At 35.7% G+C, this 16,072-nt stretch overlaps 2 protein-coding genes across 2 annotated transcripts; one reads left to right on the top strand and one right to left on the bottom strand.

Moving 5' to 3' along the window:
* The first annotated feature begins 5,016 nt into the window (after nucleotides 1–5,016).
* On the top strand, nucleotides 5,017–9,367 carry LOC108993359 (triosephosphate isomerase, chloroplastic). The gene is made up of 9 exons (XM_018968246.2): nucleotides 5,017–5,314; nucleotides 6,281–6,307; nucleotides 6,567–6,636; nucleotides 7,010–7,133; nucleotides 7,488–7,572; nucleotides 7,684–7,816; nucleotides 7,934–8,107; nucleotides 8,816–8,898; nucleotides 8,990–9,367. Exons 1-9 carry the CDS (start codon nucleotides 5,129–5,131, stop codon nucleotides 9,044–9,046), a joined length of 939 nt encoding a protein of 312 aa, XP_018823791.1. The 5' UTR covers nucleotides 5,017–5,128; the 3' UTR covers nucleotides 9,047–9,367.
* Nucleotides 9,368–12,773: 3,406 nt separating this feature from the next.
* LOC108993360 lies at nucleotides 12,774–13,520 on the bottom strand. The gene has a single exon (XM_018968247.1). It carries the CDS (start codon nucleotides 13,407–13,409, stop codon nucleotides 13,017–13,019), a length of 393 nt encoding a protein of 130 aa, XP_018823792.1. The 5' UTR covers nucleotides 13,410–13,520; the 3' UTR covers nucleotides 12,774–13,016.
* Between the last annotated feature and the right edge of the window lie 2,552 nt (nucleotides 13,521–16,072).

Genomic DNA, 16,072 nt, shown 5'->3' with positions numbered 1-16,072 from the left:
ACACGTCAAGTTAGCTCTACCGTTTTTCAGAAAAAAAAAAAAAAAAAAAAAAGAGAGAGAGAGAGAGAGAGAGAGAGAGAGAGAGGAGACGTTAGCTCTACCTTATTTTAATAATTTTCAAAATAATTATATAAACAACAAAATGTCTTTTTTTTTTTTCCTCCCTCTCTCTTGCCAAATATGGTATATGGAATTCATCCAAACCACCCCTACCCCATGCAACTCCATCCTCTCCAGGTTAATATCAATTCTGATTTTCTGGAATTTGAGCTAGCTTTTATTCTTAAGCTTTTTAACGTGTTCGTGTGAAAAGATGCATCCTTGGAAGTGATTCTATTTATGAGCAATACAATGAAGTTTTTCTGCAATCACTACTACAATATTCGTTACTCCATTGGAAGTGCTACTTCTCGCACTCGTTTGTCTTCTGCCATGTTTGAACTGAATCAAGAAAATGCCCTTTATCCAACAATTGCTTTCGTGTATTTATCTATGTATTTGCAGTCGAAAGGTGATCTGAAGTGAAACTCCAGGATTGCATATCCGCAAGAAAAAATCAGAAAGCTGGCCGAGAGAAATTGAGGAGGGATCGGCTAAACAAGCAGTTTGTGGAGTTGGGAAATGTCGTTGGTAATAATACTTCTCTCTTTATTTATTGTTTGATGCCACCGAATTAATATCTAATTACCACCGTCATAATATGCAAATTAACAGTAGAACATTTATTTAAAAAAAGCCCATATAATCTGCACCTTGAACCATCATTGTTTCTTCGATCTACACTATATATAGACCATCAAACTGTCAATCTCTCAACGTTCAAAACGATGCAGATGAGACTCATGACACAATCTTAAAGGTAGTATCTTAACCAAGTGTTAGGGATTAAATTAACTGATCAAACCCTTTGGAAATCTATTATAAAGAGAATAGATAAATTCAAGAGATAAGACAGGTAAGAGATAAGGCAAATAAGTTGGCTCAGATTCCTAAAAGGAAAAATATATTATATGTCAAGTTGGACTCTATCACTCAAAAGAAATAACTTTTATATAAGGAGTAGCTCTCCCACAAATCAGACAGACTCTCTCTCCATGCACTCTCTACCAATTCTCTAGAGGGACACTCCTGAGACTAATTTAATTCATTGTATTGAGCAATATATGAGGTCATGAGACATTGTAAAATCTTCACCTATTATAGTGGATTTTGCCTCTAAACAACTTGTGTACGTAAGCTTTTATGAGGAGTCACGTAAATCTATGTGTTTATTTTTTATTTATTTTTATTTATTTATTTGTTATTTATTTCATGGATGAATGCGAAAAGTACCGTATCGACATCTGAATCATCTCGTGGATCGGGAATGACTATTTCCTCTCTTCCAATCTGTTGTGCAATTTTTAGCATTAACACCAAGGTTGCAAATTGCCAATAGTTTAGGGTGCACATTAATGATTTTGGTAGTTGAGGTTGCACATTAAAGGTAATTTGAGGTTGCAATATAAATATGTTTTCTTTCTTACTTTATAATGTAGTTTTCTCTGCTACCATTTTGTCTGATTCCAACGTCATAAGAAACCAACAGGCACAAAATTGAGATGGATTGACTAAACGTGGTTCTGACAAGATTGCCTTTGCCCATGGTGTGAGGGGATTTAAAATTTTCACCATATATGAATGGGATTAAAATAATCTCAACATCTTTCTGATACAACTTTGCTCAATTCCTTTCAACATGTGCATCAGGAAACCCTACAAATGTGTGTTGGAGCACTACCCCAGAACTTCTGCAAAGGTTCCACCAGCAGTATATTTCTGTCGAAAGCTCGTCCAAACCAGTGGTCTTTGGCCCAAATAGCACCAACCTCGATGAGAACCTGGATACGAATTATCCTCTTATCCCCAATATTGCTTAAGGAAAAGAAACGGAGCCGGCCAGTCCAAAATGAAAGACACCTCCCAACAACAAAAGAAATTCTTTCTAGGATTGGAACTGTTTTCCAGGCACTCATTACCTAATATGTTTCGGAGCTGAATTACTTTCAAAGTAACGGAGGCAGATGCAATTCTCTTTAAAGCAATTCAGCAATATCGAAGTTGGGTTCTCATGATGCACCATACAAATATAGAGGAGGTATGTAGTCTCTGCTGTCCTCTTCGCTGTCCTCTTCTTCTGGGCAAGGGAAGTGCCTTAAAGCTTGTTTGTTTAGTTTATTGTGTTAGCATTATTTATATTAATGGACTTACATAGATTAGGAATTTCACAATATTGTATAATTGCCTAATATAAAGTTTGGATAATGTTTGTAAGACTAAATAAATGTAATCAATAAAGTGACATAACTAGGCCAACACATCTCTTGAAGCTCATGATTTTGGCAGTTCATGAGCGTAAAGTGGTACGGGCCCAATTCATGTGTAGAGACCCATTAAGGACCCATGTAATTCTATTGTTTTACGATGGACAAAACTGAAATTCTAGGTGTTATATATATAAGGTTATGTTCCCCACTTCAGATTTACTTTTTACTTTACACATATCATCATTGTGAGTTTTTACCAGAGAGTTAATATTGGACGTGAGAGATCATACCGCTGCGCTCTTCCATCATGGCTACAGGTATGCACTTTTATTATATTTTCTACATGGATTTGACAAGAGATTTTGGAGTTCTCCAATTTTATTCAAAGTCCAACATATTGATGAAAACCTCGGTAGATTGGTCTATTTGTAATCCATTTCTTGTAGTATATTTGTTCATTGTTGACATGAATGAAACTCTTAATGTGTTAAAAAATCACTATTTTATGATTTAACTCGGGTTTTTGTAGGTGGATCATACAAAACAACGATGCATACCATGCCCTTATACATTAACTAGTAAACGACTTTATCTGCCCATTTTCACAAGATATAACAACAAAGTATTGTTGTGGTCCTTTTGGTGGATATTGTTAGTGTTATCATTTTGAATGCTAGGATATCATACATATACACACAGACGTGCGAATTTTACTAACCAACGATCTTGGCATGTGCAGGGCTTGGATGGCTAGATTGTTCCATATGTATGCAGAGAAATGACTTGATACCGGGACGAAAGAAAAGTAATCTATAAAGGAGCAGATCACTACCATATTCTTCAACACACCCGGGCAGTCTGCAGATGTAACTCTAAAGAGGCTGTCAGATTGGATGGTACACTGAGATTGCTAAATTGTGGTGTTTCGTGTGGAATTTACAATGATCATTAAGAGAGGTAACTCTTATCTTTGTGGTCAAATGATGCTTCTACCCTTTAGAATTGGGAGGTAACTATGGGATCCAATAGGATGAGTTTGTGCTGAACGATATAACCTACTACCACCGAAAAACCAGAGGAAAAAGAAGCCGAACAATAGGTCTAATCAAGTCATGACAACTGCTGGTCACAATTTCCAAAGGACTTTAATGCTGAAACAGACATTATTCTAACCAACTATATGGCTGATTATGATATTTATGGGCGCAATGGAGATGTCAGCAGAGGCCACAAGTGAGGATATTTATGGAAGGATGAGGTGAAGGAGGTGAAAAAAGACAAAACAACAAGTCGATATGGTGATCCATTGTTCTCAACCGTCTCAACTGCTTCTTGTGTCTGCATTTTGCACAGAAAAAAACATCGACTCTCAGCAAAAACTTTGAACCATTTTGAGTATTAAGAGAGCATGATCGACACAATACAGGACATGAAACTGGCAGAGGATTACTATTTTTTGAATTGTCTCTTATCTTTTCAAGAAACCTTCATATCCATCAACTAAACCCTGAGGTTTGGTGGTACACCTACTGATCAACAGCATGGATCCTTGGTTGTGAAGCAATTTAGTTAGTCAGGTACCCACTACCTACTCAACAAGGATTTGAATTTTGACCCTCAATTTCCTTTTCCTAGCCATATTTTTTTTGGTCTGTATAAAACACAAAATGTTTTCAAAAACCCAGAAGGATTTTCAAGATAGTGTTCTTTTTGTTTCGGATATGATGGATAGGTGAGAAAGGCTCCACTGACCGTCCACGTATCTTACCTATCCATCACACCACTATTAATCCACATCCTGTTCCTCGGTTTAGCCACGTGGCAAGATGAAGTAGACCTAACATATTATCCTACCGTTCAGAAAACAAAGGCAAAATTGCATAGAGAGTAGTTGAACGACGTCGTCGTTGGAGGGAGATTACCATGCCAAAATGTCTTCTCGTTGAAGGACAGCGACAACTACAATCTTGTAAGTCTTTGGTATCATCAGCGCCTTTCAAAGCGCGTTAAGACTCTCCCCACCACTCGTTGCATACCTGTAAAAATATCGCCTTTGAGTTGTCTGGTTTAGATTTCCCCAATACCTTTTTCGAAATACAAAGAATATTGGGTAACTTTTGGACATTTTTTAAGCCTATTTTTAAACTGTTTCAAACTAGTTTTTTTTTAAAAAAAAAATTAAAATTTATGAAAACAAAGAGTCAAGAAGACAAGGATTTTGAAAATAACTCATTCATTTAGAAATAATGTGTGATTTTGTTGTTTAATGATATTATGTCAGGAGATTAAACGTCATGACATATATAAACCCTTTTGTTGAATAAAAAAAAAATTTGAATTTGACATGCTGTTTTATTATTTAATGATATTTGTAATTTTTTTTATTATTTATTTTATGTAAATATTAACTCGGATCATGCCGGAAAATTGCACCAACACGAGACATAAGTCTTGATTTTGTCCACTAAAAAAAAATTATGATTTAAAAGATTATAAAAAAACACTCAAAAAATCATAAATGTCTTGAATCCACCGTGGATTATCCACGTATCATGAAATAGGGCTACTCGACAAAATATGAGAGTATGATAGTCCAATCGAACCAATTTATCATCATCCAATTCAAGCGTGGGGTCGACGTCCAGCGCAGTCGCGTGAAGCTCTGTTCTCCACTTACCTGCGAATTTTTACCATAAAACACATTGACACGAGGAGAAGAGACCATCAAAAGAAGCCAACCCAGGTGAACTGCTAACAACATCGACACCACACCACCACCACAACAAAGAGAACTCAATCTCTCGCTCACTTTCTCGCGTAAGATGGCCGTCGCCTCGACATCCCTGGCATCCCAACTATCGGCCCAGTTCTCCGGCCTCCGCCGATCCTGCCCCAAGCTCGACCACTCTCACTCTCACTCCTTATTCCAACAAGTCCACTCCCATATCCGCCTCTCTTCCTCTCGTAAAGGCTCCCGCGGTGTTGTCTCCATGGCCGGCACTGGAAAGGTAGCGCACTGAGCCTCTCAATAATGTTCTAGATCTAAGCTTGAACAAGTTATCTTTGTTTTATCATGAAAGATAGCGAATGCTCTCTTTTCTTTGGTTTTATTTTTAAATTCTTATCTTTTTCCATTTGTTATTTGCGATTGTTTTAGAGTATTCATATATTTAAGATGGTAGAAAAAATTAATCTTGATGAAGATATAAAAATTTAAAAGAAAAGAAAAGGATAAGCAAGTGAAAGTAATAAACCCCAAACGCATTTGAACTTAAAATTAAACCGTAACAAAGGAAACCACCATGAGAAAGCCATATGTTAATCCCAGGGTTTCCCAAGTGGGAAAAAAATGTACATGTTTCCTGAGAAGAGCTCCAGCAATGGTTAATTAATGAAGCTTTATGGAGCTTTTGACCAACATTTAACGAACAATTGATCTTTTTTCTAATCAGCTGCAGTATAACCAGTTTATTTTTATATGGCAGTCTTATTACTTGTTAGACTCAACCTTCTTGTTGGTAACTTGGTATCTGGACTTGCAATGCTCATGAAACCTCGGGGTGATGGGCTTACCATCATGACTGATCTTTGTTATCTTGGTCTCTATTATCTTATCCATTGTGGCGAGACCATGCAGCTCTATCAAGAGATCAAAACCGCGTCTTTAAACCCTTTTTGTGCTTATTTAAATCTGGTCCTATTATTATCTTCTGCTTGTAAAATGTGGTTTTAGGAAGTGAAGATTTGTGGCTTAGCTTCATAATCTTCCTCTTATTTTCTCGTCTTATTTATTTTTGTCCGTATTGCTTAGTTTTCCTTCATAATGGTTTTATGGGCTAAAGGGCAACACCCTTTCTCAATAGAGTCTCTACCATTGAACAGCAATTTTACCACATTCATTTTTCTTAGGTTGGTATTATTGATTCCCCCGTTTGGCCTTATACTAATTGGTCTTTCCTTGTTTGTGCTTGCAGTTCTTCGTTGGTGGAAACTGGAAGTGTGTAAGTTTTTAATTTTTCTTGAAAATGTTATCTTTGAACTGTTATTATCTCAAATCTGGTTCTTATGTGATCCATATTATTTGTTTGCATAAATTATAGCCTGTTATTTCTTAAAATTTTCCGTCATTCCGTTATATTTCTCTATTTTATAAAATCTTGCCATTCTGTTGGATGTTGCAGATGCAATATAGATATTTTTCCTCTTTCTATTTTTGCGTTTGTGGTTTGAAATTCTTCATATTGAATGTTTTCTTTACAGAATGGGACAAAAGAGTCTATCACTAAGCTTGTCTCTGACTTGAACAGTGCAAAATTGGAGGCTGATGTTGGTAAGATAATTTCCGGCATTGGACTTAGTATATGGTTCTTTCAATTCCCCACAGACATTATAACGAGCTTCTTTCTGACTATACCCGTGACCACTACGCAAAAACTTGGATGCAAAGATAATAACGTCTGTAAAATTGCAAATCAAGTTTGTGACTGTCTGAATAGCCTCACAGTGAAGCATTATGTAATCCTTGAGAAAATGTGCATTCTTGAACAGTAGTATGAATTTAACTTAAGATGGACTTTTGTTTAGTGTTCAAACAAGTCTTAGACATGTTGTTTTGCATTACAAAAGTTTGTTTAATTTGATATTATTTTATCCAAGTCAAAATTTGGAAATTTATAAATTTTGTTTTCTTGTGAGACGTACAGATGTTGTTGTAGCACCTCCCTTTATTTACATCGATCAGGTAAAAAACACATTAAATGCTCGGATCGAGATATCTGGTCAGAACTCTTGGGTTGGAAAAGGAGGAGCGTTCACTGGAGAAATCAGGTGAGCTTGCTCGTCCTTTTTTAACAGAAGATTCTAATTGGTTTGTAGTGTTTTGCTCCTTTACTGGATTACAATATTTGTTTAGTAATTTAATAATTTTTCCTTATTTAGATTGGAAAGTTTTTTAAAATTATTTTCCCAATTGTGTAGAATGGTTGTTGAAACTTTTGGGGAGCATTGCTCAATTTGCACTGCATTTTTAAAACAATGTACTTTTTGTTTATCAGTATTCAAAATTTCTTGAACGTGATTGCAATAATTTGATAATTTAAAAATACAATTTTATATTTTATCTGCCCATTTTTTTCCGTTTTATAATTTTATGTAAGGACTTTACCATTTTCCATTTTGTAGTGTGGAACAATTGAATGATATTGGCTGCAAGTGGGTTATTCTTGGACATTCAGAGAGGAGACATATCATTGGTGAAGATGACCAGGTGAAGTTTTAATGAAAATTTTTATGACAGGTTTCCAAGAAAAGATGATTACTGTGCATTGCTAATTGGTCCTGTGAGTTAAGAATTTAACTTGAACTTTGTTAACTTCAGTTTATAGGAAAGAAAGCTGCCTATGCTTTGAGCCAGGGCCTGGGAGTAATTGCTTGTGTTGGGGAAAAGTTAGAAGAAAGGGAGTCAGGGAAAACTTTTGATGTCTGTTTTCAGCAACTGAAGGCTTTTGCAGGCATGTTTCTTGCTGATATAACCTTTTTTGGGAAATATGTAGTCACTGTTGGAATCCTGTTGCTAAAAGAAACTATGTTGACTGTTCCATAACACTAGTCATGTTCATTATGTGCAGATGCAGTGCCTAGTTGGGAAAATGTGGTTATTGCTTATGAGCCTGTATGGGCCATTGGGACCGGTAAAGTTGCTACACCCATCCAAGCACAGGAAGTACATGTAGCTCTTCGTGATTGGCTAAGGAAGAATGTCTCAGCAGAAGTTGCATCTAAAACACGAATTATTTATGGAGGTAGTTTAAACACTGCAACTTTTGGATCATATATGTTTAAAGTTACTGCATTTGAAAGTTTTACTTTGTAACCATCTGTCGGTAAAAGCAGCCAACACTCCATAGTCATCTCTTCTCTGTGATAATTTTTTTTAGTTTGATTTTTTGTTTTTTGAGGTTTGTTTTTTTTGGGAGGGGCGGGGTTAGGCTTATAGATCCGCAGGTGTTCACCTCTACGATGTTACTTTTAAGCTGCTGGGGCTTAGAGCTTCATTTGTATTTTACTTCACTGTTCTATGAGGTGTTATACAAACAACAGAAAGATGTTATACGAGAGAGATCAGTTTTCTTTGTAGGATGAGGGAGATGGGATACTACAGTGTCCTTCTGGGCCCAAAGCTAATTCTCGTCAAGATGCATCATTAGACTCTGCAAACAGATATGACTAACCTGGTGTGCTACGATCTGTGCATCATTCCTGACATATAAATTGTCTAATACTTGTAAAATAAGATGTAAATAATGAACACAGTATTGACAAGTAAATTCTGCCAACGTTGTTATTAATACCAGAACTCAGTACCGGCTTGGGACTTTTGGCCTCTTCTGAGCAGTTTCTTTTGTTTAAAACTCATCAGCTGTTCTCAGTCAGTTGGGATATTTAGCCTTCTAACTCTAGTGATACTTGACTTCTGCTTACAATTAAACTAAAATCAAAATTCTTTTCAGGGTCTGTAAACGGAGGCAATTCAGCTGAGCTCTCCAAGCAAGAAGATATCGATGGTTTTCTTGTTGGTGGTGCTTCCTTAAAGGTATATTGCTGGCATTGATGTATTGCTGGCATTGATGTTTTCCCATTAGTGATGCGATGCGATGATAACAACTTGATTTTTCTTGATGTAGGGCCCTGAATTTGCTACCATTGTCAATTCTGTGACATCCAAGAAAGTTGCCGCTTGATTGTGATGGTTTTGGCAACGAGAGCAATAATTGGTGAGGAGAAGCTGTTTCAGTTTGGAAGTATAGTCTAATAAAACCATGTGCCAGTTTTCTTGGATGGGTTTTTGATCAATTTCAGTTTTATGCTTCTTATTAAGGTAGAAAATATGTTCGTTTGTTTTCCGTGGGCTACCCTCTCTTCTGGGGATAACTAGAGGTATACAATTCATGTTTTGGTGGCATAAGTTATTAATGACTGGCATCTGTATCAAGAATTTTAAGCTTTTTTCTAGAAGTTTGATTTGCATGGCCTGAACTTCATATGGACAGTATTACCGTGGACACAGGTCTTCTCTCGAATTTGTGTACAAATTATCCATACACATCAATGGTGGCCACTTTAGTCAAATAGAAGGAAAGTGGAAAATAAGCGTTGGACGACAACTTTTTCCAAGAGTATGCATATGCTCTTCTTTGGTCCGGGGTTGCCTTATCCGTGTGATGAGGATGTGTTATACGGGTGCTGAACTTAACCGGATTAAAGACGTGTTGCTTTTTATATGCTCCTCTAAAACTGGTTTCCGCAGAATATTTTTGCTGTTGATGGCCACGTGATGCGAGAAATTGATTTCGTGAATATTTATGTTTCGTGAACTGAAACAAAATGTTAAAACTTATTCACCATGGATGAACTTAATAAGCACTCCTCCAAAAGCAAGAATATCATTTTGCTAATCAACAGAGTGAAGTGATTCTACACCCAAAGAATATATGCCAAAGCAAACCTACTAAGTGTGACAATCCAGGCTTTTGCTTCTTATATAAGCCATTCTTGGAGAGAAGGAGGGAGACAAGATAGAGACAATGGAGTGGTTCTACACTAAGAGGAGAGGTCCAGAATGGAAACAAGGGTGGACGGGCCAGACTCTCGGCTCCATTTCCACCCCACCACTCCATTTGCTCACCATTTTTGCCATTGTCATTGTCTTGCTATGGTTTTCTAAATCCGCAGACTATAAGGCCGAGTTGAAATACACAGCAATCAACATGCAGCTGTTCTTTTTCTTGTTGCCTATCCTACTGGTATTCGTCGTGGCTTCAAATTCAACAAGTTGGAGGTTCAACTTTCCTCTCTTGCGCTCGGAGCATGATTCAGTTGAGCAAGCTGGGAGCTCGCCTTTGGGTATTGCCATTTTGGTGGTGCTGCTATTGGTGTTGCTTTCTTTCCAATCTTCTTTTCATTCTAAGTGGTTTGGACCTCTTTCGAGGTGAGGCCGACTGTAATTGCAATTAGAAGAAGAAACATCTTGTAAAATGTGGCTTTATTTCAGTGCGTTAGTTTTTCTGGTGATTCTATTTATTTATTTATTTATTTTTATCTGTAGCAGCGCCATACTATCTATATTTTGTACAATTAATCAATATCATTTTACCAAGCCCATCAAGGAATTGTTTTGGTTTTTCTTTTCCCTTTCTTCTATTTGACATCATTTCAAATCATTACTTAAGTATTTAAATTGATGAAAAAAATATAAATATAATCATTTAATTATATTTTTGTTTTGAATAATTTTATTTATAATCATAAAATATATAAATATTATATAATCATTTTGAAAAAGAGTAGAGTCTATTATTAAAAAATTAATTAAATAATTCTATATACAATCGTGAAGTATATAAACGTCGCGTAATCGTTTTGAAAAAGAATAAAATTTATTATTTTAATATAAATTTTATATTTTATTTATTTTTTTAAAAAATAATTATACAATAATTACATAATTTAGGATTATAAATATTTTTTTTATTATTTATATAATATGAAATTACTCAATAAAACTATTTGCAGACTGTTTAACAACACAAAATGGAGATGAAAAAATGGAAAATAATCGAAAGAAGAGAGAGAGATGTGTGGGGGCCAATGCCCAATCAAAAAGTTTTTGACACCTGAAGGACTATGCCCCCACCAAGCAGCCAGAGCATTCCAGATGGATGAGTCATGAGTGTAGGGTTAATTGACAGTGGACCAGAGGAGGCCGGGGGTAGGTTTAGATTATTGGAATTTAGAACCAGTATGCTATTGACACATACCTATGCTGCGACACATTGAGACAAGGGAATCGACAACTGATATTGACATAATTCTTACATAATTAACAGTGTTTTACACCTCATTCTCGGTTGTCCATATTCACTCATGCAATATCGTTGAAAAACTAACCATCATTCAATAAGAGGTTGAAGCCATCTCTCTCTCTCTCTCTCTCTCTCTCAAATAATACCAGCTTTCTTTTAAATTATTTTTCACCTTGCATCCAAAAAATATTTTAATTTACACTCTAAACTATTGACATTTTCTAATTTGTACCTTCGATTAAAATTTGAATTGTTAAAAAGAAAAATTATATACATAAATTACTATTCATTTTTACATTCTATATTTATAATTTTTTTATATAAAATATAGAGATATTTTTTATAAGATATATAATATAAAATAATGATTAATGGAAAGAATTTTTTTATTAAAAAAGTCTACCCAATGAAAATGTAAAGACTTGTCAAGATTGATAAAGTGTCCCACAATCATTAATATTCTCTCTCTCACCCTCTCTCTATATATATTCTTAAGATATAAAATAAAATCTATATCTTTTTATTAATTTTAAAATTTTAAAATAAATCATAATTTCATATTGTATCGTAGCAAAAATTTTAAATTTAAACCTTAAATCTTTACTCTGTACTATATCTCATTTAATTAAATATTATGTATTAGACTTATTTATTGAGAAAGTATCTAATCCACACGTAAAAATAAGTATTAAGATATAAAATAAAATCTATATCTTTCAATCAACTTAAACTTTTAAAATAAATAATACTTTCACACATTCATACATACATATATTCGTGTGTGTAATTTTTATCTTCCTTGATTGGTGCAATTAAATAGGATGTTCAGCATGATTGCCTTGTACCATTTGAGTTTATTCAGCTAGTGCAACCTACTGAATGACCCAACAATTTATTGAAAACTATACTTTTCTTTAAATTGAGGGGAATTGCCACAACATACACCGAGTTGCAATAGGCTTTGGTTGTATTGAACAGAAAATCAGTGTCGGTGGGTCGCCATCACAAGTCAAGGATGCTGATGCAGTGCCTTGAGGTTATGTGCAAGGATGTGATTGGTCCCTTCAAAGTGATTTATACGGCACAAGACAACAAATTAGAATTATGAATCCTTGATATTCATTCCTTGTGGTTGGAGGAAACCAAAACAAATATCAAGCCAAGTTTAGGTAGGATCTTCCGTGACCCTTATACCCTTTGCAGTCACACTTCCCTTTTCGTTCCCTCTAATTTTCGTGGCAACCAAACATGGGGGGCAACTATACCCGGCCAAGGATGCAATATTCTGAACCCTATTGCAGAATCTTAGTTTAGATTATTAAAAACAACCATATCAGTTACATATAGGCAGAAAGGAGAATCAAGTCCTTGGAGTCTCAAATCTCTCCGATTACACTGCGTCATCTTTTACCATATTCAGTAGTCACAGATATTACATGTTTCTCTTATCTTTATGTAACAAACAGCCCTTTCCCTCAAACTACAATTCATTTATGACACAGCAAATCGTATAAAATGAAGAAACAGAAATAAAATCTAAACCCTTAAGAACTTTGCTGTGAATAATTAGATCGATCATGGATCATTGCTACTTTAAGAATCAAGATTCTCAAACCAAAATAAATGGAGAAGAAAAACATCTCAAAATTATCTATAGCCAACAGAAATCCAAACCAGTTACAGACATAAGCCTTTACTTTGTACAATAACCATGTATGTTTTCAGTATTAATTAAGATTGTCTTTGCTCCAACAAACACAAAACCATTTCGTCAGACTACCACTAGCTTGGATATTATAAAACCAACCACAAGGCCAAAGATTTCTCATCTTAAATATTATATAAAAATCTAAACTAACCAGCTATCAACAAATATAGAACGGTATTGCACCATAATAAGCAACAGCACAATCCAAGCTGCCACACCCCATGGAGAGCTCCCCTCCGAGGGCCTGTGGTGGGTCCGCCGGCGCTGATCCCAGGGCGACATGGAAAAGAGCCTTTCTGGGTTTTCCAGTGACGACAACCACCGGACAATGATCACCAACACTACAGGCGTGGCCAAAAGTAGCCAACTCATTTGTTCTTCAACACTTTCCACAGCTTCCTCATAAGAGAAGTACCAGGACATGCCAAGAAAGATTGAGATCACTGCTAGAATTAGCAGAACTGGGTATGGAAGAGGATTCAGACTGAAAACATCTAAGATAGAGGAGGCTGTGCTTCTTCTGTAGTAGGCCATTGAGGGTCTTCTAGGTATGAGAAGTGTTTGAGGTTTGACAAATTTAAAAGGATCTGGGAAATTGAGGCAGAGAATTACTCGTTGCAAAACGTGGGGTCTATTGTAATTTGAAATACTAAATTACTAATTTATGCCGAGTGACACTGGATCGTGGATTTCAAATTGATTGCTTTCTCAAATAGTCGCTAATGGGCCCCTCTACGGAAATAAAGACAACACACATATGTATGCATGTATGTATATATGTATGTAGTTTTAATTTCAAACACTGTATTGGAAGATGAAACTTGTCTAGAGTAGGTGCAAGTGATAAGATCATTGTCATCTATTTCAATCGACCAAAGTCGTCTTAAACTTGAATTACATCACAGTCCAACTTATATAAAATATTGTCCACTGAGGAGCTCATTGATATTAAAAAATGGTAATGCCGAAAGAGACGGAGTCCAAATATGAAAAACAATGCAGTATGGACAATAATTGCAATGATATGGGGGCAGCAGGCCCAACTTTACACCCCTTTTTTTTTCCTTTCTGGGCTACACAGCCATACATGGTTGAGGCTCTTTGTTTCTTCCCCTTTCTAAGCTCCTGATTACTCCAGATAGGTTGCCCAATAATTTAAGAGGTTTTTTATGCATGAATAAAATTGGTATTTCTTACTTACGAATTTCGTAGTGTTTGTTCTTGGTAAGTTGTATCGGGTTTATCATTTGGTTTATGTACTTATTTTCTTGTTTGCCTTGCAGGTTTATCTTTTGAAGTATTTGTTCCTTTTAGATTTTTTTGTATCGTGGCTGGTAGCTTTAGGTTTTTTAATGCCTGGGTTTGGGTTTTCTTCAAAAATTGTATCTCCCAAGTATCTCCCAAGTACCATGAAGAAATATTGAGATGAAAACTATCTCATGCATTGAGAGAGAGGGTGTATATTATTAACATATATAGGAAATTACAATATGTTATCTAAGGAAACTATACACAAGTAAATGAATAAGTATGAGCTGAGATCAATGAGAAAAATAAAACAGCATGGACTTTCCTATAAAGGACTAACAGCTGACTATATACATATGGTACTGTAATTTAACAATCTGACTTGATGCTTGGCTTGATACTTGCTGATTTGATGCATGTATTCCTTATAAAATGAGGGCTTTCAATAAAATTTAAGATACCGTCATCTTCTTTAAAAACATAAAATAAAAAGATCTTGATTACTCTAATCCCTACTGCTTTAAACCCATATATTTTCTCCCTAAGCTAATTGTTAACTGTCAAGCTTGAAAATTTGAATTTTTTTCCTCTCCAGTACTTATCTAATTAGGATCAACCTACTTCTTAACCGAAAAACATGATATTTCAACATACACCACGAACCCACACGAATTTCGCATCTTGATGATCAAATTTATAGAGGTGGTACAATTGCTTAACCACTTCTATGCGTTAACTCTCAAGCTTGGCAAAGTTTACCACCGATCTTTCTCAACAGTAGTGTATTTAGAACAGTCGGCCTGCAGGTAAACCACTTTGATGCAGCAGTTTTTGATTTGTTTCTGTGGTTGACGGTGGATAACATCTACTATATTAATGTTTCCAGCTCTGCATCATGTCGTTTTCTTTATGGCAGTTTGGCTTTCTCGACATGGTCCTTCACTCCTTTCTTTAAGTCTGACCAGATCTTAAATTCAGAAACCGAGTTTTTTGCAGTCACTGAGGTCAGGCTAGTTGAACTATGACTTCTTAAATGAACGGCATGAATGATCCATCACATTAGATGTGATGCAAGCTTCAGTCCAGCATGTTAAGAGGATCCAACTGGGAAACAGTCAAATAAATAGCTCTGCCTTCTCCTGACATATTGTTCCGTGTTTTTTGCAGATTCTGTCATTATTCTCTGCTCCGGTTTCTCAAGGCTGCAACTGCCAGGATCGAACTTGGCCTGTTCTCCAGCCTTATTATGGCCAAATTGTAGATCAAGATGACACCACCTTGGTGACCTCTGCAGTTTGAGTCGACCTTTAATGTTATTTTTCAACAGATAATAGCCTACTTTATATTCTGTCGTGTATTGACAACTTTATTAAGATGGAGCATCAAAGTAAACATCTCGGCCAATGACTTTGCATGCACGGTAATATATTATAGATTATTTTTTCAAGTGATTCACGAGTGTGGCGTTTTTTTGGGGGTTACATACAAAGGGGATTGGGCTCCATGATTGCGGCCTTATCCAATCACGCAAATCAATTTTAGTTGGTACAATAGTCAATGATTTTAGACAGATATCTTCCAAAATTCTCATCCTTTGAAGGGAAAGATACAGAAAGAAAAAGAGAACTTAGAGTCTGGGTATGGAATCGTCTACCCAATTCCTTCATCAAATGAAAGTCTTGAGCTTTAACATCTTTTACGGGTAAAAATTATATGTGAACCAAGTTTTGGGCATAAGTAGAAAATAATATATGAACCTTGAGCTTAAAGCAATTAAAATTAACTCACTATACCATAACAGAACTAATTCTTTCCGACCGAAACACTGAACCTCATGAACATCTGGCCGAATCTATAAAAACACAAGAACCATAACCATTACACAGCAGCATTGCTTGATGTTCATATAATCATAACACATGCATAACTACCCAACTGTTTCTCTAATA

This window comes from Juglans regia, chromosome 13 (assembly GCF_001411555.2).
Source record: "Juglans regia cultivar Chandler chromosome 13, Walnut 2.0, whole genome shotgun sequence".
NCBI classification, from domain to species: Eukaryota; Viridiplantae; Streptophyta; class Magnoliopsida; order Fagales; family Juglandaceae; genus Juglans; species Juglans regia.
Note: the sequence above shows the minus strand (reverse complement) of the source record. Positions and strands in the feature narration are given on the sequence as shown.

What these genes read in the sequence shown, in the direction of transcription:
- LOC108993359 (XM_018968246.2), top strand. Translation starts at nt 5,129, where the DNA reads ATGGCCGTCGCCTCGACATCCCTGGCATCCCAACTATCGGCCCAGTTC. An exon ending in GCAACTGAAGGCTTTTGCAG is followed by an intron (nt 7,817 to 7,933) that starts GCATGTTTCTTG and finishes CATTATGTGCAG; the next exon opens with ATGCAGTGCCTAGTTGGGAA. An exon ending in AACACGAATTATTTATGGAG is followed by an intron (nt 8,108 to 8,815) that starts GTAGTTTAAACA and finishes AATTCTTTTCAG; the next exon opens with GGTCTGTAAACGGAGGCAAT.
- LOC108993360 (XM_018968247.1), bottom strand. Translation starts at nt 13,409, where the DNA reads ATGGCCTACTACAGAAGAAGCACAGCCTCCTCTATCTTAGATGTTTTC.